This window comes from Pleurodeles waltl, chromosome 9, assembly GCF_031143425.1.
Source record: "Pleurodeles waltl isolate 20211129_DDA chromosome 9, aPleWal1.hap1.20221129, whole genome shotgun sequence".
In the NCBI taxonomy this organism is placed as follows: Eukaryota; Metazoa; Chordata; class Amphibia; order Caudata; family Salamandridae; genus Pleurodeles; species Pleurodeles waltl.
This window is the reverse complement of record NC_090448.1, coordinates 579,097,715-579,125,154: the sequence shown is the minus strand read 5'-3', so window position 1 is coordinate 579,125,154 and position 27,440 is coordinate 579,097,715. Positions and strand designations below refer to the sequence as shown.

At 43.7% G+C, this 27,440-nt stretch overlaps 1 protein-coding gene across 4 annotated transcripts in view; it reads left to right on the top strand.

Annotated features, from left to right (window-relative positions):
• The window catches only part of CCDC9 (coiled-coil domain containing 9), a 364,568-nt gene that overhangs the window by 140,441 nt on the left and 196,687 nt on the right, over window positions 1-27,440 (top strand). For all 4 annotated transcript variants that reach the window (XM_069207573.1, XM_069207570.1, XM_069207571.1 and 1 more), the window contains exons 9-10: window positions 6,596-6,648; window positions 19,281-19,401. In XM_069207573.1, coding sequence (XP_069063674.1) covers window positions 6,596-6,648; window positions 19,281-19,401 — 174 coding nt within the window. The remainder of the gene's footprint in view (window positions 1-6,595; window positions 6,649-19,280; window positions 19,402-27,440) is intronic.

Genomic DNA, 27,440 nt, shown 5'->3' with positions numbered 1-27,440 from the left:
AACTCCGCCCTCAAAACCCCTTGCCCTTGGTAGAGCATGGCCACCCTGTGGGAGGCAGGATACAACGAGTCTTGCCAGCACAACAAGTCAGAACATTAGACAGATGGGTCCTGCAAATTGTTCGGAAAGGCTGTGCCCTTCCTTTTCTTCCTACACCACTGCACCTTCCACCACCTCTCCAACAACAGACAGAGGACCATCATTCCGTTTTGTGGCAGGTAGTGCAAACACTTTTAATCAAAGAGGCCATTGAGAGAGTGGCTGTTCCAGAAGTAGGGTGTGGTTGTTACTCCTGATACTTCCTGTTGCCCAAAATAATTGAGAATTCCAGAATATTTTAGACATGTTTTCTCTGCCCTAGACCATGGAGACTGAGGGGGTCATTCTGACTTCACCAGTCTTTTCCTTAGACCACCGAAGCCGTGGGCGCCAGAAGACCACCAGTGCTGGCAGTCTTCCCACTGTTATATTATGAGTACTGAAGGATTTCCACCATAAATTGGGTGGAAATCCTCCAGTAGTCGTTCTGGTGGTCGAGGTGCAGAGGTGGTTCCACCACTGTCCCCGCCCTCCAAAAGAACTCCGCCAGCCTTATTACGACCTGGCGGTGTCCTGATGGCGGGACACTGCTGGCAGTGGGAGCGCCAGCTCCCATCCCTTCAGGGAGGAGCACCTTGTCGGACGAGCTAAGTGTCCTGTGCAAGGGGAAGGGAGGGGAGGGGCGGTGGGTCATGTGAATGGATGTGTGAGAGTGTGTGTATGTGTTTCATGAATGGGGGGGAGGAGGGGAAGTGTTAGTGCAAGAGTGTGTGTCTGTGTGTAAATTTGGTGATGGTGATGTGTGGGTGAATGTGAATGCTGGGTTGGGGTGTGTGCGCTTGCATGTAAACAGGGGTGGAGGTTGTGAGTGTATGTATGTTGAGGAAAGGAGGGGTAGCTGGATGGAGCCTGTATGCGTGTCAATGGGGGTGAATATAGTGAGTGCGTGTGTGAGTGGGGTTGTGCTTGTATGTGTATGGATTTGGTGGGAGGCGTTGTGCGTGAGTGTAAGGGTGTTGTGAGTGTCGGTGTTCATGTGGGTTCGTGCATGAATGCTGGTGGGGTAGGTACGGGGATCGGGAGTGGGGAGTAAGTACGTGTATGCGGGGGGTCACCACTGGGAGCAGGGGGCTACTGGGGGTTTGGGGAGGGGGGCTCTTGGGTAGACTGGGGTGGAGGAGTTATCTACCTACATCAGGAATGCAAAGTCCTGTAGCCTTTCCACCAGGTAGCACTGCCACGAAATCCCTGTCGGAAAGGGGACTCGTGATACTGCTGGCAGTATTGGGTGGATCGCCGGGTCAGGGATGCTTATCTCCGGCCCGCTGGTCCGACTGCCCTGGCGGTTTGGCACAGGTCAAACCGACACACTCGTAATGTGACGGTCTTAACCGCCTGCCCATCGGCGGTGAGGCTGCCACCATGACCACCTGAATGTTAGAGATGGACCTATAGGATGCCTATTTCCACATACCCTTCCTGCCGACCCACTGGCGCTGCCTGAAGTTCATGGTGGGACAGTAGAATTTTCAGCTTTCCGTGCCCCCTTTTGATCTCATCAGTGCCCCTCAAGTGGTCATGAAAGTGATGGTGGTGGCAGCGCATCTTCAGAGGTCAGAGGCGGCAGGCTTTGCCACCTTGCCTGCTCTCCCCAGGCAGTCATTAACCCCATTAGACTATAGTGAACCTCCTGTCAACTTTGAGGTTTGCTACCAACAGGCTGAACTCTTTCTCAGGTGCCCCACTTTATCAGAGCCATTCTGGACACAGTTTGGTTTTCTGTCTTTGCCCCAGGAAAGAAGGTCCAGGACATTCAGGCTATGATCCTAATCTTTCCTCCTCGATTTCAGTGAAGTTGACTCTGAGGCTTTTGGGATAGTCTCAGTGGGCATCAAGGGGACCTCTCTGGACATTTTCAGATTGAGAAGGAGATTGTAAAAGACGTGCCTTGGAGGTTACTGGATGGCGATTGGTTCGGCGGCAGTGGTTTCCTGCCCTTATGACAGCTGCTACATGGTGGCACTGTTTGTGTAGTTTAAAGATAAAACAACAGTTGTTTATTAATTCAATGTACTTTAAAAACAACTATAACATGGCACGCAAGCAATTCTTATAGCTTTTGGGGCCTCAAGCAGTCTGAATTGTCACACTTATAGCAGTGTAATGGTTAGAAGTTGAGTATATGCTGTCATTGGCAGAAGTGGCAATGGGTGTTGCAAGATGTGGTGGCACGAGGGTCCTAGTTTAAAAATTTTTTTTTTTACGCAAATCAACCACTGGTCACTGGAAGAACCCTCTCCATTCCCCACCCAGAGGTGACAGATGCATTGCTGCTTGAATGAGGTGCCCGTCTGGGAGAGGTGGATATCCGATCTCTGGTCTCTGACAAACTCCCGGCCCCATCTCAACCTTTTGAAGCTGAGGGCCATCCGCTTGATACTCCTGGTGGTGGACCACCTCGCAGGATCATTGAATGGTGTGTCATTGGCACCTAGTGGATCAAGAGTGGCAGTTTCACCTGGAGGTGGTGTGAGCTCTCTTCTGAGACTGGTGGAAAACCTTGGTTCCATCTGTTTGCCACTGCTGATAACTCTGTATTTTTTCCCGTTAGAGTTTCCAAGGCATCTAACACTCTGAGACGTGTTCCACCTTGAGTGGAACTCAGGGTTCCTGTAGGCCATTTCGTAGATACCAGCTCTGCCCTGAGTTCTCGAAAAAGTCAGAACCAAACGGGCCCAAGTCATACTTAGTGGCTCCAAGTTGGGCATTAAGAGTATCCAGAACTCCTGGGCTTTAAGCATCTGTCTTCTGGTCAGACTCCCACTCCAGGAGGATCTGCTGTTGCAGCAGAATAGACGAGTTCTGCAACTTAGCATTCACGCTGTCCTCCTTCATGCCTAGAGATTGAGCGGCTACAGCCGAACACTTTCGACCTTCCTCCAGAGGTGGTTGATCTCATCTTGGCAGGTAGACTTCCTTTGACTAAAACTGTATATGTCTGTCACTGGGACACATTTGTGGCTCAGGACGGTACTCAGCAGATTGGGCCCCCCCCTCCGTGACTCCCCCCACCCTTTCCGATCACGTTTTGACATCCATTTATCTGACATATTGTTTGTTTTGCCCCTGGCCCAGCAAGGCATTGCCCAGGGCACAGTTGAAGTGTACCTTTTGGCTTTCTTGTGGTTGCTGTATCAGCCCTCTTTGTTCAAGTCTCCTGTTATGAGTCTTTAAAGGGTTACAACATTTGTTTTCTCCCTCTCCCTTTTGTCATGCCACAGTGGGACCTTCACTTTGTGCTCATTTTTCTTATGTGCATCCCATTTGAGCTGCTTCACAGTTGTCCCTTGAGGCGCCTCACTCCAAAGACAGTGTTCTTCAATGCCATAACATTGCTGCGTGTGAGTGACCTTCAAGCTTTCTGTGTCCACCCGTCTTACATCACCTTCTTTCCAGACAAAATGGTTCTGTTACTCTGGTATCCTTTTTGCCAAAAGTTGTGACACCATACCACATTGTTCAAACCATCACTTTGCTGGCATTCTATGCTCCGCTTCACCCTTCTGAGGAAGAGGAGAGACACTATCGCTTGTAGGTGCTGAGTTTCTACATAGATCATTACAGAGACCAACAGGTGGATGATCAGCTGTTGTTGGATATACTGGAGTGAAAAAATGGCAAAGCTGGTGCAGAAGAGCACCGTCCCGTGATTAACCGTGCTCTGTGTTAGGATTCGGAAATGGCTAAAACAGCAGCCTCTGGAAGGACTGCATGCTCGGTTTACCAGGGCCAAGGCTGCTACCACTGAGTTAGCATGCGGAGTTCCCGTCCTAGACATCTGCCAGGAAGTTGTGCAAGTGTCCCTTCATACATTCATGAAGCATTATTGTCTTGATAATTGGGGCTATCGAGAGGAGAATTTCACCCCTCTCAGTTCTGCAGGACTTTCTGGTTTAAATCCATTTCTGGACCCACTTCCTTATAGGTACTACTTTGATATCTGCTCAAAAGGTTAGGCATCTGTGGCTAGAAGTTTCTTCCAGAAGTGCAAATTACTTAACTTCAGTAACACTCTTTCTGGTAGAGACTCTGTCTAGCTGCATATTCCTCACTGACCATCCTATTCTGCCCATTCTGTGATTAAACACTATCCATTAATAAGATCCCAGGTCTAGGAATCTGCACACAGGCTCACCAGTATGAAATGCCAGGTGAGGGTGCAAAGAAGCTACCACCGGATGGAAGAAGCTTTGCTTTCTGCAAGAACGAAGAGGACTAGGAACTTCCCCTTTGGAGGATGAATGTCCCACGTCGTGAAGAAGCTTGCAGAGGTGTTCCCACGCAGAAAGACCGCAAACAAGCCTTGCTAGCTGCAAGGGGCGCGGTTAGGGTTTTTGGATGCTGCTGTGGCCCAGGAGGGACCAGGATGTTGCCACTTGGATGAGGGGGCACCCAGCAAGTCAGGGAGCCCTCACAGAAGCAGGCAGCACCCGCAGAAGTACCGGAACAGGCACTTGGAAGAGGAGTGAACTGGAGCCCCCCCCGAAGTCAGAAAAGGGAGTCCCACGATGCCGGAGGACAACTCAGAAGGTTGTGCACTGCAGGTTAGAGTGTCGGGGACCCAGGCTTGACTGTGCACGAAGGAAATCCTGGAAGAGAGCACAGAAGCTGGAGCAGCTGCAAATCATGCGGTACCCAGCAATGCAGTCTAGCGTGGGGAGGCAAGGACTTACCTCCACCAAACTTGGACTGAAGAGTCACTGGACTGTGGGAGTCACTTGGACAGAGTTGCTGAGTTCCAGGTACCACGCTCGTCGTGCTGAGAGGGGACCCAGAGGACCTGTGATGGAGTCTTTTGTTGCCTGCGGTTGCAGGGGTAAGATTCCATCGACCCACGTGAGATTTCTTCAGAGCTCCTGGTGCAAGAAGGAGGCAGGCTACCCCCAGAGCATGCACCAGCAGGAAACAGTTGAGAAGGCGGCAGGATAAGCGATACAAGTTTGCAGTAGTCGTCTTTGGTACTTTGTTGCGGTTTTGCAGGCGTCCTGAGCAGTCAGCGGTCGATCCTTTGGCAGAAGGTGAAGAGAGAAGTGCAGAGGAACTCTGGTGAGCTCTTGCATTCGGTATTTGAAGAATTCCCCAAAGCAGAGACCCTAAATAGCCAGAAAAGGAGGTTTGGCTACCTAGGAAGGAGGATAGGCTAGTAACCCAGGTAAGAGCCTATCAGAAGGAGTCTCTGACGTCACCTGCTGGCCCTGGCCACCCAGAGTAGTCCAGTGTGCCAGCACACCACTGAATCCAAGATGGCAGAGGTCTGGGGCACGCTGGAGGAGCTCTGGGCACCTCCCCTGGGAGGTGCAGGTCAGGGGAGTGGTCACTCCCCTTTCCTTTGTCCAGTTTCCGCCAGAGCAGGGCTGGAGGATCCCTGAACCGGTGTAGACTGGTTTATGCAGAGATGGACACCATCTGTGCCCATCAAAGCATTTCCAGAGGCTGGGGGAGGCTACTCCTCCCCAGCCCTGACACCTTTTTCCAAAGGGAGAGGGTGTAACACCCTCTTTCTGAGGAAGTCCTTTGTTCTGCCTTCCTGTGCCAGGCCTGGCTGGACCCCAGGAGGGCAGAAACCTGTCTGAGGGGTTGGCAGCAGCTGCAGTGAAACCCCGGGAAAGGTAGTTTGGCAGTACCCAGGTCTGTGCTAGAGACTCGGGGGACAATTCCATGATCTTAGACATGTTACATGGCCATGTTCGGAGTTACCATTGTGACGCTATACATAGGTAGTGACCTATGTATAGTGCACGCGTGAAATGGTGTCCCCACACTCACAAAGTCTGGGGAATTTGCCCTGAAGGATGTGGGGGAACATTGGCTAGTGCCATGGTGCCCACACACTAAGTAACTTAGCACCCAACCTTCACCAGGTGAAGGTTAGACATATAGGTGACTTATAAGTTACTTAAGTGCAGTGGTAAATGGCTGTGAAATAACGTGGACGTTATTTCACTCAGGCTGCAGTGGCAGGCCTGTGTAAGAATTGTCAGAGCTCCCTATGGGTGGCTAAAGAAATGCTGCAGCCCATAGGGATCTCCTGGAACCCCAATACCCTGGGTACCTCAGTACCATATACTAGGGAATTATAAGGGTGTTCCAGTATGCCAATGTAAATTGGTGAAATTGGTCACTAGCCTGTTAGTGACAATTAAGAAAGCAGAGAGATCATAACCACTGAGGTTCTGGTTAGCAGAGCCTCAGTGAGACAGTTAGTCATCACACAGGGAACACATACAGGGCACACTTATGAGCACTGGGGCCCTGCCTAGCAGGGTCCCAGTGACACATACACTAAAACAACATCTATACAGTTAAATATGGGGGTAACATGCCAGGCAAGATGGTACTTTCCTACAGTGACCGATCAGGGACTTTCAGGCATAATGCTGTCCTCATAGAGCACACTCCTTTGTGGCCTAGCTTAGGGTAATTGCACACGTGCCATACTGTAAAGAGGGGCATTAATGACTGTTCCATTGAAAACCGCTTTGTCTCTCTTTGTTAGGTTCAAGGAAGGCGCTGCTCCAATAGTTCCACATGATGAAGGCAGCAGATATGGTATGTTAAGAAGCACATTTTGGATTTTAAATTCCACAACATTCTGTATTGTTAACATTTGCGAAATACATTATGGCCGTATGCTCCTAAATAACTGACGTTCTGATTTTAAAACAGTTTGCCTTTGGAAATGCTATTTTTGTCCTAGGTAAGATTGTGAACATGGCAAATTAATTCAGAGTCTGTCAGTTTCCTCTTTTATGCGAAACTGGAGCTTCTACAACTCTGTGCTTCTGACTCTAAAAAAAACTCTTGGTACACATGCAAGCTAATCTGATCTGCCTTTGTTGGAAGGGGATGTAACTTTATATGGATGCTATTTGATCAGTTATTTTGCGCGACCTCAGCTTTCATATTGTAATCCAATGGCATGAGTAGTGTTCCCTCCAAGATTAATCACACCAAGTTCAGATGTGCTCTTGAAGCCTCAGATATGAACCAAACCTATTGTTTGTAATCTTCGTGCAGCATTCAGTATGATCATGTACTGGGCGCCATAATTGAATAGCTTCAGACTTTGTGATCTAAAGTTCTCTATTTAATATCTTCGTTCAAGTGTTTATGATTTACAAAAATCTCACTTTCTACACTTTGTTGACCTGGTTTATGAATTTGATTATCAGTTCTTAGGATTTATGTGAACAAGCCAGTATTACTGACTGCAGTGGAAGGCAATTTACTATGACTGGAACATCCAGAGTCTTCTGCCCGTCCGTGTACTGGATGCATAGACACCCTTGTGGACTTAATCGCTTATTGTGACACGGAACCAGATTACTCAATATAATGTAAAACATTTTGAAACAGAAATGGTCAGCTCTGGGTAGACATTACTGAATTCTTTTTGAAGTAAACCTTGTTGTTAGTTAAAAGCCAGTTTTGTGATCTATGTGTAGTACTAATTGTGTTGTCTCTTTCTCTTCTTGTTTTTAAAAACAAATTGCCAGGAAGGGGATTTTTTAGAAATCCCCGCTCAAACTTCAAGTTTTCAGGTCTGTTTTGAGGGCATGATTGTTCATTAATGTTTGACAATTGTTACCAGTGTCATCCAGTCGCTAAGAATTTTACTGTCATGGTTGAACTTTTGTCCTTGATTACTAATGTGAATTTTTCATTAAAACATTTACATAAATCTATTACACACTAACCTTTTACACAAGATGTGTGCATGGTTCTGAGTGCCACATTATCTTTGGTTAAGGAACTAGCTGTACAGTGGGTGCTAACATGAGCTTTGCATGCTGCAGCCATGGCCAGGTTGACTGGCCTTTATGCATTGGGCTTTAAAATGAACACAAAACGTCTAAGAAATATTGCATTTTTCATAATGCTCCATAACTTTGGAGCTCCTGCCTTAAATTAGCTTGACATTAAATTTTCTTATGTCTCTGTTACCCCTCTTTAACTTTAGCCTTGTGAAGAGGGTGTCTTCCTTAAAAAGAGACGCTGTTGTGCTGCTTTCATTTTCTGATGCCCTCTTACACCAGCAGATTAGTAATCTTGTGAATCGTAACAAACTGAAAAATATCTCCTCTGTGGGAGGATTTTGCTATGGCCCCAACCAGATGCTGGCACTTTCCAGGATGTGATGTCACAGAGCTATTTATGGTCCCACCCTGGCACTCATGTCATTCAGTGGTGAATCGGAGTTACTTTCCACTCCAGAACCTTTTCAGAGTTGTCTTACAGTGATTGTGGACAATGCCACTGAAGAGTGTGTCAGGTCGGCATAGGTGTCGCTCCTGCCAATACTGTGCTTTTCTTGGAGTTCACATGACGTCTGCCTGTGGAGCCTGAACTATGTGTATGTGCCTTTAGACCCGTGTCAACCTATGTCCATTTCCATACAGCATCTGCCAAAGTGGAGCTGGGCGTTCTTTTTCTGTCTAAAAGTGACAGTGAATACAGTAGCCTCTTCAGAGCCAGCTGTTAAAATATGTTTTCTTACTTCCAACTTCAAGATTTACCATGCAGAGAACTTCTCTTCATATCAACATTGGCTGCTACTTAGGGACAGGTCTTCAGGTTGGTCGATCCCTTTCTTGACGTCTTATTCAGAGCAATGTGCTACCTTGGTTGACCTGAGCCATATGTCAGTCAAATGATTGGGCATAAACTCGATTGTGCAAGTGAGTCTATCCTTCACCTCCCATTGGTGGGTCAGAGTTTCTGGAGGAGGATTTCCTCTCTCAAATATTGTTTAGTGGCCAAAATAATGTATTTTGTTAGCCAATTGTTAGACAATGTGCCAAAAATATCTCAGTGGATACACTCCCTTGGGAGGAAAGTAACATACACAAAATATACACAAATAACCAAATCAGATAAGTAAAACAGTCAGAAAGTAGTGCAAACACTGTAGAACACAATAGAATGCAATTGGCCTATGAGCAACACAAACCATAAGTGGAATGTGTTGCCCCGAGGCCTATTGCAATCTATTGTGTTCTACAGTGTTTGCACTATTGTTTGACTGTTTTTTTCACCTGATTTGGTTATTTGTGTATATTTTGTGTATGTTACTTAACTCCCAAGGGAGTATATCCACTGAGATATTTTTAGCACATTGTCACTAAAATAAAGTACATTTATTTTTAGTAACTGAGTATTGTCTTTCTAATGATATGGTACCTATATGATACAGTGGTATTGCAGGAGCTTTGCATGTCTCCTGGTTCAGCCTTGGCTGCTCTGCTATAGCTACCTCTATCAGCCTAAGCTGCTAGAACACTTCTACACTATACTAATAAGGGATAGCTGGACCTGCTATAAGGTGTAAGTACCATTGGTACCCACTACAAATCAAGCCAGCCTCCTAAAGGGGGGCTGTTACTTCAGGAGGCAATGTCGCTGACACTAGGTACATACACCCATTTCTGTTCCCCTGCACCATCCCCAGGTCCGAAGAGCTAGACTGATAGGCTGGAGGAGCCTCTTGCCCAAAGCTAATTTTAAACCTTATAAAATGTACAGTAATACTCAGAATGGGGAGGTGAGTTGGGTTGATGTTAAATCTGCAGGTAGCTACAGTATCCACCAGAAACATTATTACCTAAGTTAAGAAACTTGTTCATTGAATATTTCTACCTGCACATTCCCCCCCCTACGAAACAATGCAGAGGTAATAAACCCAAGAGGAGCATCAAAAGTGAAAAACAGGAAACAGCTGTGCTTTATGTACCAAGAACAGAATGAGCCTCGCACAAAACTCCAGTGCATGCTCGTGTAGGCAGCACACATGGGGGAGTGGAGAAACATTCTCCATCCTGACAAGCGAATCGTTGCCAAGTTCCCACTCCATTTATGTGCCGCCATTTTCATATCCTACCTGGAGTGGAACCACCTGCTCCCACCACCCCATCTCCTGAATTATCCCAATGGAGCAGCAGTGTAGTAAGTGAGGTTGACATATCTCCTGTGACTCTCTTCCATTTCTTGTCACTGCCGAAAACATAGCCTCTCATTTCCAGGGAGCAGTTAGAGGCAGGAGTAAACATGTTAGAAATTCAGATTAATTCAACTGTGATTGTCCTGCTTGACCTCTGCAGTGGTCTGGTACCTAAGAGGCAGAGAAAGGAATTTTAGAGTAGTTTATACAGGGGAAAAAATGCATGTCATTCAGCTCACCCTCTGTATGCCAGCATCTGGGAACGTGTATTGTGGAGTCATTGGAGGGGGGAAAAGTGCAAAAATTTCAAAACCTATTTTAACAAAACTGCACGTCCACAAATTTTCTAAAAAAAATACCTATGCATCGGCTGGCCCATGACATCACTACTTCCTCCTTCTTCCTACATCTACACCTTACTCACACTCGTAGGATAGAGAAAAAGAATGAAGGGCAAAAGGACCTTCTGGGGTAATTATATTTCTCCAGCATTGGATCTTTCATAGATTCACATGCTTGAATCATCCCCGTCGTCGAGGTGGGAGCCTCACGGTAAATTTAAATATATAAAAAGCAGTAAGTCAGTAAAAATAAAACCAGTAGGCCCAAGTAGGCCTCATAAGGTATTTTACAGTCTATCCACTTTGTTTTGTGAAAAGACCCAAACTTGAGTATCAACCAATCAGGATTCAGCCCCTCCCAAACACTCCCAACAGAGGCTGAATTCCCTCAGATTTTCTACCGCACGTCGTGTGAAGGGAGTCTCCCTGAGCTCTGCTCAGTTTTTTTCCTATTTTCTGACTGAAGATTGTTTTTTCTCTCAGGAAACTAGTTACAACTTTACTATGTCTGAAAAGGCAAAGAAGGGTCTGTTCAGAGACTGTGACAACTGTGGGAAGAAGAGACTACATATTGATGACCCCCATAAGAAGTGTATTTACTGCCTTCATCCAGACCATAAGGTGAGAGACTGCAAAATCTGTCGCACCTTTAGTCAAAAAACCCTCAAAGACCGAGAGGGTAGACTTCTCTTATGGCTGCAAAAACAGAAAGCCTTAGAGCATCCTTCATCAGACAGCGAAGAGTCACCACAAACTTCTCGCCCTCAGAAAAGAACAGGTGAGAGAGATAGAGGTGCGGATGAACCACCAAGAAAAATGCACAAAAAGACTAAACAAGTCTTAACTGAAGAGGCAGTTAAACATGGACCAAAAAAGGTTCATTCAGAACCTACTACGCCGTTACACCGGAAAAGCACCTCAAAGAAACCATCCCTGTCTCTGTCACCACAAAAAGAGTCAGAAAAACTATTTTTGGTGAAAAAACAACCGTCGACGACCGTGTCGACGGTAACAGCGACCACGGTATCGTCGACGTTCACAACACCATCCTCACCGATGATTATGACGTCGTCGCCTTTGTCATCGACGACGATTATTACTGCAAAAATCTTCAAAAGAGCTTCGTCGGCAACCACATCGCCGACAGCGGAGGCCTCCTGGGTTCACAAATCATCCAGGGCACTCCCATCTACGCAAACTACGTCGGCGAAGCGACCGTCGTCGCTAAAATACCCGTCGACGAAGGGACCGTCGACTAAGGAAAAGACGCAGTCATGGACGGAAGCGTCGACGAGAGACCCGTCGACGAGAGACCCGTCGACGAGAGACCCGTCGACGACAGTACAGTTGACGACAGTACCGTCGACGAGGGAACCGTCGACGAGGGAACCGTCGACGATGGATCCTACGATCACCACAGCATTAACAGTTTACAAACCTTTGGACATTTCACCAGCTCATTCCTCATACCATCATGAGGACTCCACCAGATTCTTACCCCTTTCCCTTATTAATATAGGGGACAAGCCATCTGACATTTTGCCGATGCATACATCACCAAGTAAGGTGCTGCCATACCCACCGCAACATCTTTTAGACGATGAGGATGATGATGTTCAAGGCATGTTTGGGGCAGCTAGTAGCCCGTCCCAACTAAATGTCAAATGTCAAGAGTTTGATGAAGAAGAGGATCAACATTACCAGCATAGTTATGCTTCAACATCTTATCCACAGGCAAACCAACCATCGCCTCTAGCTATGCCTAGCACATTAGTGACAGATTTACAACATATGTTGAAGGACTACTATAAAAGGTTCCCACCGTCAACTCAGTCCACGCCACCTAGACCTCAGAGTTACCAGCAAGCTCAAACTACTAATGTTTCCGAAACGCCACATGCTAGTAGACCTGTAACTAGCCAAGCTCCGGAAGCTTACCTCTCGTCGGACGACGAAAGGGAAGAGGGCGAGCTAGCAGATTCAGCGGCTAGTGAATGGGACGACTATCTCGTTCCCACACCATCTCCACCTCCAGCAGCTCCAGTGGATTCTCCTCCAGAAGACATAGGAGGTTTCCATAATATCATAGAGAGAGCGGCGAAACGTTTTGGTCTGGAAATTGTTTCCCATGAAACTGAGTGTTTTTTGTATGACTTTAAAGAGCCATCAAAGAGATCTGTAAGAGCCATACCTATTGTGGATTTCTTGTGGCAGGAGGGTTTGAAGGCAATGAAAAACCCGGCAACAGTGCCTTCACAAATGCCAAGGCTAGAGAAAAAATACAAGGCCCCAGATGATTCTCCGGCCTGTTTAGTCTCACAACCGAAACCTGACTCGGTTATATCACAGGCGGCTCAACGACGATCCAAAAACCCCTCTACACCTATTGCGTCTCCCCCAGACAAAGAGGGAAGGAGACTAGACAATATCGGTAAGAAATTCTCCTCGGTTGCTGCAGTAACGGTCAAGGCGGCAAATTCCCTCGCCATCCTGGGAAGGTACGATCGGCAGATGTGGGCAGACATGTCCGTTTTTGTAGATTCACTGCCAGAAGATATCAAGGTGGAAGCTAAAAAGGTCTTGCAGGAGGGAGAAAGGGTTTCCGCAGAGATAATAGACAGTGCAATAGATATTTCCCTCACTGGCTTTCGACAATTAGCTGGAGCAGCAGTCCTGCGCAGACAAGGGTGGCTTAAAGCTACTTCATTCAGACCAGAAGTCCAGACTCGTGTTCTCGACATGCCCTTCGATGGAGAGAGTTTGTTTGGCAAACATGTCGATGATATGCTGCAGGCTATCAAGACGGATACCGATACGGCAAAATCCCTAGGTACCCTGCAATATAAAAAACTACCTTTTCGTGGAGCAAGGGGTAGAGGTAATTACTCCTTTCGAGGTGGATACCAACAATACAGGTCACAATATACATCTTCCTCCACAGGACCAGGACATCAGCACCATCAACAACAGCAGCATTATCGATTACCACCAGCCGCAGCTTACAAACATCCGGCTAGAGGAAGAGGAGCTGCCCGAGCAAGAGATACAGGCAGAAAGCAATGACCAGCGGATAATCTCAACACCTCCCCAATCAATATTGAAGGTCGGAGGTCGCATCAATTCTTATTTCCCCAAGTGGAAGGCTATAACATCGGACAGATGGGTACTAGATGTGGTGACCAGAGGTCATACTCTGGAATTCATCCAAACACCACCGAGTGTCCCTCCATCGGGTACACCGCCTCTGAGGTTGAGCCAACTTCTCAGGGAAGTAAGGATAATGCTAACAAAAGGAGCAATAGAACCAGTCCCTTTATCTCAAAGGAACAAGGGATTCTATTCCCGGTTTTTCCTTCTCAAGAAACCCTCAGGAGACTGGCGCCCCATCCTGGACTTGAGAGCACTAAACAAGTTTCTAAAGAAACAATCGTTCAGGATGGTAACGTTGCAGGATGTCCTGCGTCTCCTAAACACGGGCGATTGGATGGCATCCCTAGACCTCCAGGATGCTTATTTTCATATCCCCATATATCGCAACCATCGCAAATTTTTAAGGTTCAGGGTAGGAAGTATGCACCTCCAATTCCGGGTTCTACCATTCGGTCTCAAATCAGCCCCCAGAATCTTCACAAAAATGCTAGCTCCAGTAGCAGCACATCTTCGCCAGGCAGGTATCCAGGTCTTCCCTTACCTGGACGACTGGCTTATAAAGGCACCCTCAAAATTACAAGTAACAAATCATATTTCCTATTGCCTTCTTTTGTTACACAGCCTGGGGTTTGTAGTCAACTACCAGAAATCTCAGATATACCCCAAACAAGAATTGAGTTTCTTGGGAGCAATTTTGGACACAGTACGCAGCAAAGCGTACCCATCACACGAGAGGAAACAAAAGTTAACCTCGTTGGCAAACAACCTATCCAGAAAAAAGTTCGTTTCAGTCCGCATCTACAAATCATTGCTCGGAATGATATCATCGTGCATTCCGCTAGTCCCAGATTGCAGGCTCCATATGCGACCCCTGCAAGAGCAATTGGACATACAATGGACACAGGTCCTCGGCTCCTTCGAAGACCAGATTCGCATAACGCCTCTAATGAAGAACACTATGAGGTGGTGGGCGACTCCAACCAATTTCTCAAAAGGGCTGTCTTTTCTTCTTCAAACACCAAGTTACATAGTAACAACGGATGCCTCTCTCGAAGGATGGGGTGCACATTGCCAGGACCTGCAAATCAGCGGAATCTGGAATCAGCAAGAGAGCCAGCTCCACATCAATTATCTAGAACTCAAAGCAATACACTTAGCTCTAAAAGCTTTCTTGCCAAAGATACAATGTTCAAGCGTCTTAATCCGGACGGACAACATGACCAGCATGTTTTATATAAACAAGCAAGGAGGCACAAGGTCCCTACAACTCTCGCAGCTAGCCCAACAAATTTGGACATGGGCCATCAAACACAATATTTCACTAAAAGCGGAGCATGTGCCAGGACAGATCAATGTTCTAGCAGACACCTTGAGCAGGACAGTAATTCCTTATCACGAGTGGGAGCTAGACCAGAAAACTCTCAATGGCCTGTTTCTATTATGGGGCAAACCAAACTTAGACCTATTTGCCACTCTCGAGAACAAGAAATGCCAGTTCTACGCAAGTTGGCTTCCCCAAAAAGATTCGTGGGGGAATGCGTTTTCGATGAGATGGTCAGGAGTTTATGCCTACGCTTTTCCTCCGATCCCGCTCATTCCGAGAGTCATCAGAAAAATGAAGACGGAGGGGTGTCGACTTCTACTCATAGCTCCCAGATGGCCCAGACAAATATGGTATACGGAGCTCCTCATGCTCTCCGAACGACCACATCTACCACTCAGACAGAGTCCGACTCTTTTAACGATGCACCAGGGACAAGTCACACACCCACATCCGTCGTCTCTTCATTTGTCGGCTTGGCTCCTGAACACAATGAATACTTAAATCTCAAAATCTCCCCAGAGTGTAGAGACATCTTAGCAAAAGCTAGAGCTGACACTACCAACAAAACCTATAGACTTAAATGGAAACGGTTTTGTGTTTGGTGTGCAGCGGAAAATATACATCCTTTATCTTCTACTCCGGAACAGATACTTCCATATCTCCTGCTCCTGGCAAAATCAGGACTTGCATATTCTTCCATACGGGTACATCTGGCAGCAATCTCCAGATACCGCAGATCACCAGATAGACTCTCTTTGTGTTCCACAAGAATTGTCAAACAATTTATGAAGGGCCTTTTTCGGGTCTTCCCGCCAATTAGGAAACCCCCGCCTCTATGGTCATTGAATGTTGTGTTGATGCAACTCATGAAAGCTCCTTTTGAGCCGATCCACAAGGCTGACCTAAAATTCCTGGCATGGAAAACAGCGTTACTGTTAGCTCTTACTTCGGCAAAGAGAGTCAGTGACATTCAGGCTTTCACCATCAAACAGCCGTTCCTCCAGTTTACAAACTCAGGTGTCATCCTGCGGACAAATCCTAAATTCATTCCGAAAGTTCCCTCAACATTTCATTTAAATGAACCAGTCATCTTAAAAACCTTTTTTCCAAATCCGCAAACAGTGGCGGAAAGAACATTACATTCTCTCGATATTAAAAGATGTTTAAAGTTTTATCTACAGAAAACTCACGCCATCCGCCAGTCGGATCAATTATTTGTAGCGTTCGGCGGAACAAAGAAGGGACACGCGGTGTCCAAACAAACTTTAGCAAGATGGATTGGCCTGGCGATTCAATTCTGCCATTCAAAAGCAGGAAAGCCGCTCCACACCAAGGTGAGAGCCCACTCTACAAGATCGGTGGCCACTTCAGCGGCACTCTTTGCAGGTGTACCACTACATAGCATCTGTAGAGCAGCAACATGGTCCAGCCAACACACATTTACAAGACATTACTGTTTAGAGGAGACAAACCAGGTCGATACAGCAGTGGGACAAGCAGTGCTGAGGCATCTATTTCGTTAAGGTGAGCCTCTTACACATCCCACCACCACACTCGAGGTATGGTCATTAATGGTTCATTTTCTTCTACTGTTTAACGTGTCGTATTCTCCATAATAATAGCATAGACTGTGTCAGGATTTCTTGCCACACACATTTTCTTGCTTTTATATTCGTATGTTTGTGAATATAAATATAATTATATGTAAGTGCATATTTAAAACTGAACTAATGTGAATCACATCACGTATAGAATTACGATGGCATTACAGTCAATGTAATTCAGTAAGTAAGAAAACATTACTGCTCGTTACTCGGATTCAAGCATGTGAATCTATGAAAGATCCAATGCTGGAGAAGAAAATTAGTTACTTACCTGTAACTGCAGTTCTCCAGTATTGGTATCTTTCATAGATTCACATGCGACCCACCCTCCTCCCCTCAGAGGCTCCCCTATTATACAGATATTAAACTTCACACTCCTAATAGAAAATCTGAGGGAATTCAGCCTCTGTTGGGAGTGTTTGGGAGGGGCTGAATCCTGATTGGTTGATACTCAAGTTTGGGTCTTTTCACAAAACAAAGTGGATAGACTGTAAAATACCTTATGAGGCCTACTTGGGCCTACTGGTTTTATTTTTACTGACTTACTGCTTTTTATATTTAAATTTACCGTGAGGCTCCCACCTCGACGACGGGGATGATTCAAGCATGTGAATCTATGAAAGATACCAATACTGGAGAACTGCAGTTACAGGTAAGTAACTAATTTTCTTAATTTTTATTGCAGTAGAAAGGAAGATAATGATATAAAGAGCTATTTCGTGTTGAGCCAATTAACTCGGCTACATCTGAAGAAACAGCATTCCTTAAAGATGGTTTCCATTAGCTGTTATTTTCTCCTTAGAAATGCATTGACGGATGTATCAAATAGTTTTACATTAAGGCATCCTGTGTACTCACTCCATTGTCCTAATATTCACTTTCAGCCCCCCTGTTTCTACCCATCAGTACCTCATCACTGTTCCCATCTCTCTCTGCTCGCTTTCCTCCCATTCACCACAGCAAATGCCTAATCCATACAGTGCAGATAGCAGTTTTTCGGAATGTGAAAAGAAATATTGTAACACCATTGATAAACTGGAGGAACTGACTGAGGAAAAACAAGATATGCAAGTAGGCGCTGAGGGCTTGCCTACTGGAGACCACAGTTCAGTTCAGAAAGAGAAAAGAGATGGATAACAAATAACCTCTCGAGGAAGCTTTTTACAGGAGTGTTTATCTTAGTATTTCTTTAGATCTTTTTGGCTGCTTCAAAAGAGTGGTTGTTACACTACAGCTGTGAGCATTCTTTTTAAAGCAAATAGTGGCTAAGCGGTTAGCACATTTCTGCGTGTTGAGATTGAGATTTGGGAAACCCACACTGCTTGAGCTACTGCTGATAGTTATAAGATTGTTTTCTAGTCTACATCTTCACTCAGAGGTATTTTTGCGGGTCACTTTGCTCTGTCTAGTATATCCTGAGGTGTTCCCTTCTGATCACTACATCGGCACTCAACAAATGCTCTGAATTGCTCGGAGTTGCCTTCATCCCACACACAGTGATGTTATATTCATATAACTTGTTAAGTTCTTTGCTCTGAAGACTCAAACCAACTCATGTCAGATGAGGCTTACTCAGCCTGTTGCAGCACATAACAAAAGATGCACTTATCTGTTGGGAAAGGGCTGAGGGTAAAGCTTTTTTCATTAGCTAAAGTCAAACACACTGCCATAAGTCATGCAGCTAAAATCAAATCAAAACTGAACATAGACAATCAGAGTTTCAGTAGAAGGTTAACCTTTCTTATAATTGCTGCTTTCGCAAAACTGTAAGGAAAAGAAAACTTCAGTAATGGAGACAGGAAAGGGGTACCATTGGAAAATAGCAGTACCCGAGATAATCCATAAAGTTTAAATGCAATCTTAATGAGATTTAAGAAACTACAAAATGCCACAGAGAGGGAATACGCCTCTTTTATAAGACTGTAAGCACTGATTTCAATGGAACGTCTCCAAAGGTATTTCGATGTAGACGATCAAGACGGGAGAACAAAGATCACACGTCCATAGTTGATGCATGTCTTAAACGGTCGCAGCACCTAATAGGTCTGCTTCTTCTCCATCCTGTACCATGAGAGGCTGAAGTGGAATTTTGTGGAGCCCATATGTTTTTAAACAGGTCCTTGTTGCCCATTCCGCTCCACCAGCTCACACGGACTTTTCACATTTGGGTTTGCCTATTGCAACTTACTTATAAGGTTCCACAAGTTTTGTGCCTTGTTCCACTGTGGTCCAAGTGCAAACATGGAGATGACCTTCTCCTGAGGCCAGCCCTTCGGCTTTTGTTTCTTGCCTTTGGGCAGTGGCTAACAAGGACTTTTCCCGTGTCCCGATTATGTTTCTAGATAATAACCTATTTACTCCCAGCAAGCCTAGCAGCTGTTGTAGAATAATGTGGTGGGGGTGTGTGAAATGTGCCCTCCCGTCCTCTCTTGTTCCCCTTTTTCCGTGAAAAGAATTACTATGTACACGTGATAGAACTCTGAATAAAAATAGTATACTTAAAGAAACCCATTGATTGATATAAATAGCTGTTGTCCTTTACCACATGAATACTAAAGTACTAGAATTATTTGTGTTACCAACCGTAGGGGCATTGAATACATAAGCCTTGCTTAGATACTCAATCCTTGAGGCTTTAGTTTGTGTACAGTGGTAAAAAGTTGAGGGAGGCACTGCTATTTTTTTTAGAAAAGGCTTAAAGGACAGCTTACTCAACATGTGCCTTAAACATGAACTGGTGGAACGTTTAAAATGGCACCCATTTGGTTCCACAGTCCGATGTTTGTTACTTGAAATAACTTTTTTTTTTTAACCCTGACTTTCAGATGAACACAAGCGTCCACCTAAGCCACCTACAATTGGAGACTTCTTTTCTGAAAGCAAAGCAACCAAAGCCGGCAGGAAGAGAATCCATCCCAGAGAGCGAGGACCACCAAAGGGCTACAGGTTTGTTTTCTACTCCTTTTTATTTTCAGCATCTCACCAAAAAAAAAGTTTTGTTCCAGGTCTCAATGTTGGTGGCAGATGGAGGGTCTTTGAAAGTTTTATTTTTTTTGATCATTGACATCATTACTATTCATTATTTCTGCTTCTAGTACCCAAGTATAAACCCAGGACTTTTTTTCAAGAAATGTCAATAAGATACTCTGGTCGGTATGTAAATTCATGATCATTATTTAAATTCAGTATTGTTTTGGTAAACAGTATCACATTTTTGACATTTAAAAACCATGTTCTGCAGGGTCGAACTGCTCTTGCTTCATGATTCAAGGTAAGCAGTTCATTGGTATTTTATCAGACCAAATGCATCCTGGTCACACTGTTATGGGGGAATCTTTCCTTGGCCGTAGACAAAAGCGTTTTTTTTAACTAGTGCCCAAATGCAGAGTCCCTATGTCACTCTATATGATGATGCCTCAGCCTATCCAACAAGTTAAGGGTATACTATCCATAAGAGAAAAGACAAGGCCTAGGCCATCCTTAACAGTTGCACTTCCTTCATGGCATTTGGAGACCTGATTTCTTGAAGCACTATAGATTGTGTAAACCTGATTTTGTTACTCTGACCATTTGAAGTTTTGATGCTATGGATTTTGAGATTTTTTTGCTCCTGGAAACTTGTCCAGTTCCTAACAAAATCTATTTGATGGACCTAAAAGCTCCAGACTTTGCAGTAGTAGAGCAGGTGGAGTTATGCCGTGGTTGAGGACCTCGTAGGTTAGGATATGAGGACTTTGATGTTGGTGCAAGTTTTACGGGTGTTTGCAAATTTTCGTTTGTAGACACGTTTCTCAGTATAGCAGTACAGTGTACATCAGGGAATATATGGATGTTTCACCGCGGGGCAAACACAACCTCACTCTCGATGTTTGCTGTGCAGTGATAGCTCGCCAGTTTTTTTTAATTTATTTTTTAGACCGGTTGGGAACTTGCTCCATGCCGGTGCTCCCCTTCCCACCTTACCGATGGGCAATTAGTTAGCAGCAGCTGCAGTGCTGTTTAACTAGTAGCTGCAGTGGAGGTTGCGAAATGTCCGTCTGCAAGAATGACCCGGTACCAAGTACAAATACTACATCATTGTATCAATATGCAGCACATAAGATGTCCAGAGGTGTGCTCTTCTAGTATTTAGTTAGTTAGTTGAAGTCACACTATTTTACCTTTGTATCAAGTAAATGGTTAAAGGTTAGGTTCACATTTATCAGGTTGAATCATTAGGACTTAAACAAGTTACTTTTGCTCAAAGACGCACACAATTTGATTTAAAGAACTTTGCATGCTTTGTAGAGCTGACCTGGCAGTGCACACTAAACTTACAAAAAATGAATACCAATGGTTAGGACAGAAAGTAAGGTAATTCCAAGTTAAATAGTTCTATACCCGTTTAGCAGTTTTACAAAAGCCATATCGAATAATGCACATAAATGTACAAGTTGGTACATATTAAAATTTTACAATTGTGATACAACAATTTTCAGTATTTAAATTTCAGCACTGCGCCACCTATTGGAAAACAGAATCCTAAGGAATCAGCCACTGATATGTAGTTGGTGATTAATTAATCATTCCCATCATTAATTGAAGCAATGTCTGTAAGATAATTTTGCACAATGCATTACATTTTTTTTTCAAAAGAGCAACCAAACATATAGCAATAAATAGAAAAATATACCGGGATTTTAAATTGGACTTTTTTTTACCATTGGGTTACAAGTGACAATGTAGGCTAGGGAAGTTTGATTTTTGTATGATTTAATTTGAAACCTTGAGGTGGGAAACTTCCTGTTACTGCATGTACCCCATCTGCAATTGATTCACCCCACGAATGCCCCCTGAGTAAGGTGAATATGTGGATTAGCTGTGGAGAGGAAGAGGAGCTTTGTTTACTATCCTTAAATGATAGTGTTTCCTCCTGCTTCATCCACCTTTATTTTACAAAAAACAAAATGTGGTTTTCTTCAAACTTCCTACACCTTCCTTTGACCATTCATTTTGTAGTACATTTTAGTGACAAGGAAAAATAGCCTGGTCTCCTGCCCACCACCACCATCGCCCTTGGCAACACCTGCTGCCCATCAACTAAATTATTTGATAAATAATAATAGTAGATATAAACTGCTGTTTAGCCGCCCTCCTTAATTCCCTGTATGCGTTATATTCCCCGTCAAGCCTTAGGCCTTTTTTCACTGCTCTCAGAGTCGAGATCAGGTACTTACTAACTGCAGTGCTGTCAGACTGTGCCAGCGTGGTGAGAATTCCTCTCTGTGTCGTGGATATGAGCTGAAATAGGAAGGCAAACAAACATAGCTGGTGACACATGAGCATCATCTGCATTTCTCTACTTTCCTGAAGGTCTGCAGTGAATCGAAGGAGGAAAGAGAATGTGGATCAGAGGGTAGACTTTTCCAATTCCACCACCTCCTTTGGTTTTTGAAGACACAAGGGAGGGAATCTGTGGCTAAGAGCCTTTTGAAGAATTGCTTCTGAACCATGTTGTTAATCCCTCTTCTGCAAGATTGGTGGGAAATAAACTTAGTTCATCTCTGCTTTTACATATAAGCAAGGAATAACTGTTTTAAATCCTCTATTGTTTCTAATAGAAGCCTTACATAGTACTGTTATTCACAAGCTCTTCCTCTCTAGGCGACCTTGACTTCCAAAATAGATAGATGCGTACACTGGAACTGCTGTTGGCTATTATCCTCAGTAGTTTTCAAGAGGATTAAGAAAGGCAGCGATCTTCTGCACTATAATATGCATATGAACACCTTTCACTAAATCATTTAAAGGTAGTATGTGCTGCTGTTTTTAAAATCACAGTGGAATCAACTTGATTATTGATATTTTATCCACTAGTGTAGCAATCCCAAACGTTTGCATTCAGGCTTTTGATAGGAATAGTATATTCTTATATACTTAAGATTGCAAGGATGATGCCCTCCTTGATATCTACAGCGACTTAAGCTTCCTCCATGTTAGTCAGTCACCCTACTCCGATTCAAGAGAAGATCTGGTCGTCCTGCTGTCTAGTGAAAAAACGTATTTCAAACCGTGAAAGTTTTAAAAAACAAAGCATTTTCCCAAACATTCAACAATTAGTCATTTTACTATGTTTTATAAATTAGCCTTTATTGCCTGTGTCTGTACATTTCACCTTAATGTAGTAGTGTTCAGTGTGGAACCAGAGATTTGTTTTTCATTTAAGGTCACTTCCATGGTAACTGCCCTCTGATGTATAAATCATAATCTCATTTAAATAGAGTTTGATCTTCCTTAGGTCTTCAGGGTGATCAGAAGTTATGTTTGTAAGCTCTGTCTAAATCTCTGTACAATGGCCTGGATGTAAAAGATGAATTAATAGAATTCAAATGTGGCACCTTTGTCTACCTCTCTAAAACATCTTAAATGGTTGTATTTTTGGATGTTCATGTTGACCGAGGCTGTAGGCTCAAGATGCATTTGCCATAAACAAATAACTTAGACACACTACACAATGCTACCCACTAACAAGCCGACTGAAACTATAGCATTAAATCATACTATGTAGTACTCAGACAAGCTTGAAAATTTGTCGAGCAAACGTCCTCTCTCTGACTTAGTCATGAGAGAATTTAAATATTGAGTAAGCCTACAGTTTTGGTTGGGAACAGGTTTGTGCCTAACACAGGACCAATTTGGATCTTCTTTTCAGAAGAAGAATTCAGTGAGGACTTTAAAAATGGTGGCATTATTTAAAGTTTGGCGGATGGGATTTTCCTTCACAAACTTGACAGATATCCCGGCTGTGTATTTACAAGTTCCAAAGGATACAATGCACTTGTAATACAGCGGATAGGATTTCTGCCATGTTTCTAACAGAATATCCTGTCAGCCAAATTCTAAATCAGGCCTCACTGTGCTTACTGAATTATGTTAGCACTGTTCCATCTCCTCAAAATGAGTCATACTTTAATCCACTGATGGCCAGTTAACTTACACAGGGAGAACTTGAAGGTTCTAATTACCCTTAAAAAGCTACTGGTCCTCACTGGTGAACATTCAGGAGACTTGATTTTGTTTCAGATTTATTTCTCAACTAACCTGATTTAAAGGCACTCTATGCTTGGCTTTGAAACATTCAAGACCTTTGCTCATATACTTGAGCTTCTTTCTCAAAAACTGTAAACCATTACATCATTTCAACACTAACTCCAGCATCAGCTGCAAAAACCCACTCATGTTTGGTGTTTTCAACCGCAGCAATTCGTGACTGCGAAGATGCCAAACATCCCATTCAGAGGGATGCTGAAGAGGTTAACCAAATGCACTAAACACCCGAAGTTCAGCAAACTTAAATCTTTTAAAAAAAATATGGCTCTTGAGAAAGCATCAACATTTTCTGAGCAAATATTCAACCCCCATATATCACTAGCCTCCCAGACAGTAAGTTGACTCTAGTAATTCTTAGGATCCCGTTCTAGAAATCGCTCTGTGAATCAGTTCCCAATAAATACTTAATTCTAGAGCTTCACGGTTCTAATGAAGACGAGGCCTACGTCTTAGCTGACAAGAGAAGCCTATTGGAAGCTTAATGAGCTAAACCCCCTTTGAGCGAGTCAATAGTACAAATGTCCTTGCCATCAGTCTACAAACCTTTACATAGTGCTCATATTCACAGGGCATCTCACTGCTTATTTTTTAGGTCATCAGAGCTGTCATACTTGAAGGAACAAATTACCTGCATGTTCATGTTAAAAGAATTTATTGCACACACAACTTCTCTATGTCCGGGCTTCATGTTTTTTTTTTATCAGTTGTTGCTCAGCAGCTGTTGCAACATTGCCCAGTGTCTAAAGTAACATTGGGTGAAACACTAAATAAAAAGGCAAGTCACTGAAGGCACCACCGGAGACAGCCATGGCTGTGTACAATATGAAGTTAAGCTAAGTAACTCAACTGCTACATTAGGGATGTATGACAGAAACCAGTTGGTGAAGTGAAGGAAGTCTACGATCACCTCCTTAATGCATAAAAACAAGGCTCAGGCTATTTGCGTGATTCACAGACTTTTTTCCTGTGTGAAAATGTACCTGAGCAAGACAGATATTGGTAGGTGAGATAGCAGCTGGGTCTGTATGTAGAAGGAACTCCTGGCTCAGGGTTTCCATCTTCCACCCATAAGTGACAAATCTAAAATGAGCACTTGCAAAGATGTACTTATTAAAATGGGTAAAGCGTGTTCCATGCAAGCCCTTACAAAGAGAGGCCATTTGTAAGAGGTGTCCACAGTGGAAGTATTCCTTTTGTGTATATTACATGGATACCTACAGCTTGGTACCCATTGTAGGCAACCCAGATAAGCAATACTTCAAGACATTGCTGTTGAGGCGGCTCAAGAAAGACGATATCCAATACCAAATAACATGACCTGCTACCCTGGATGAGTTTTGTATAAAGGAAATATTTTACTAATGCCATACACTACAGGTCCTGAATACTGTAATGGCAGAATAATGTATGTAAGTCTTACAGAGACCAAAACACTTGTTACCAGTTACCTTCAAATGACAAAGTGCTAAAATATAGAATTCTCTTGTCATCTTGGTGGGCTTTAATCTGTGTGTCAGTTCACCTGTGAAAATGGCATGCTTGCTACGGTTTTTACAATCTCACCCTTAGCTTCAAGAGACACAGGTTTGATTTACATTTTGCCAAACACATTAAAATATTGCTAACACACCTCCAGATTTCTAGCACGGTGAGATTGTCAACATTTATTCTTTTTGTTAAAAGTCTGTTATTTAAGTACAACGGAGTCATGAAATTGCATCCAGGCTTACAAAACTAACTTAACTTAACTGACTAGATTGTATTTCTTCCTTCTTTAGTGCACTATCAAATCTACATTCTCATCACATCCAGATACCATATATTTCCTCGTTCTTGGTTTATTGTCACCCATAAAGATATTAAACAAGCCATCTGAGGCTGGAGCACAGATAGAGGAGAGCAAATGTGCACAGTAATTCACTGTAAAACAGGCTTTTCTCCGTCATAACATAAATAAACAAAAAAATAACATCTTATTGGAGATTGTGCAGTTTGTTTTGGATCAATCCAGTTTTTCAACCAGGGTCTTACCCTGCAACGGAAACTAAATGTGAACATATTGCATAGGTTTTATTTGTAACTGCTAGAAATCAATTTCTCTTAAGTAGCGTTTGCCCTCTCATCTTGACCTCGATGTAGCCTTAACTTGTAGGCCCCGTTCCCCTTCGCACTATGTCAAAACGTTCTCAAATGCAGTGTTTTCAGTTTCTGCATTACCATGTAACGAGGAGGCACTCGTAAGTGTTGCTTGAGTCATTGAAAATAAAGGGCCTATTACTTGTGCCAGCTTTCCCAGAGACCAAATATTGAGCAGGCACACTTCATAGCTATCTACAGATTTTCTTCAGGTCCTCTCAGGAATGTAAATCGGTCTTGTCTCTATCAAGAAAACTTCATACTTGTCTCCTGTGCTGGGACTAAATTGTAGGTTGGCACCACTGAAGAAACCACCCTCTCTGCTGAACTCATCTTTACCCGTCCTGGGTCATAATCAATATCATGCAGATTTGTTCTCTAGAATTCATTTACTAATGCTCGCAGGATGTTGGAGCGCTTTACAAAAACTGTTCCAAGGTAACGGTAGTCAAAATTTGTTAATGGAACAACACATGTAAAAGATAGAGGATATGATATTTATTTACATTAGTCATAGCGGAACCTAAAATGTACAGCAGTTATCAAAGTTACAGAGTTGAGCTGTGGAAGTCATATTAAATGATTAGGCTAGGAAGAGTGCGATAAGTGTTCTTGAGCTTGAAGATCTCTAGCAAATGAGTAAGACTCATATGGTTGAGGAGAGCATTCCAGTTTGTTTCTGGTACTGCCCAAAACCAGTGTTTGAGAGGGGTTACTTTTGTAGACGCAAAATGTTTTAAGAAGCTTTTCTGAATGGCTCTCTAGAACCTGGTTACCTCCCAATTCGAGTTTCTGTTGAAAGTTTTCGAGGGGGGATAAAAAGAATGGCTTTCTGTGTGATGCAGAGTTATGATGATTCTGTTGCTAACCATTTTAGGGCATCAATAGCAGATTAAATGCTGTTGACTTTTCTAGTGTTACTAATCAGTCTAGCTTTCGAGTAAAGTATATTTTTAATGAGGATAGGAAAGGTTTGACTTGGGTAGTCTTGTGAACTGTGTATTCCCAAATTAAATGTGTAATAAGGTTGCCTAGAAGCCAAATTTTAAGTTTGATGCTGTTCAGGAACAGTGGACATTTAATGATGTAAGTGAGTTGTGAGGTGGGAAGCTGATGGATTTAGCTGGAGATACAATCTTGGGTAAAATTGTGAGAAAAGGTCCTAAGGTCTTTCAATCCATTAATCATTTAAGAGGTAAAACCTGTGGACTGCTGGAAGAGAGAAGGGAAAACTATTATGGTATTAAGAGCGTAATCTGTGACATCCATGAGACAATATTTAGTGGGCAGAAGCTGTGTCCATACTTTCTTAGTTACAGGTCTTAAAGTAAGGCAAAGTACTGTCAATGTAGTGCTGGAAGTGGGTGTGTGATTTCGAAAAGATCTCACAAAATGCTTGTACGTAAAGCATGAACAGTAGACTTGCCCAGGGTGCGCCAAAAGGCACACCTGTGGAAGTGAATAAGGATTTACATAATTTAATTGTTTGGGCGCGGTTATAAACCTCCAAACTGATGCTTGCATGTAACCAAGTCACTCCTAGTCTCAATACCAGTGTGAAACCCCAAGCAGCAACAACTACATAGATGCAAGTAAACCATTTCCTTCCTTCCCAAAAGGCATAATTAATAGTGTAAGCAAATCTGTACAGTTTCCTATGCATTCTTTAAATTCTGGTCCTCCTGTTGGCTTTGTGATACACTTTCCTGAGACGATAAATCAACTTCAATTGCATTTGTCTGTAGAACACACAGCAACTT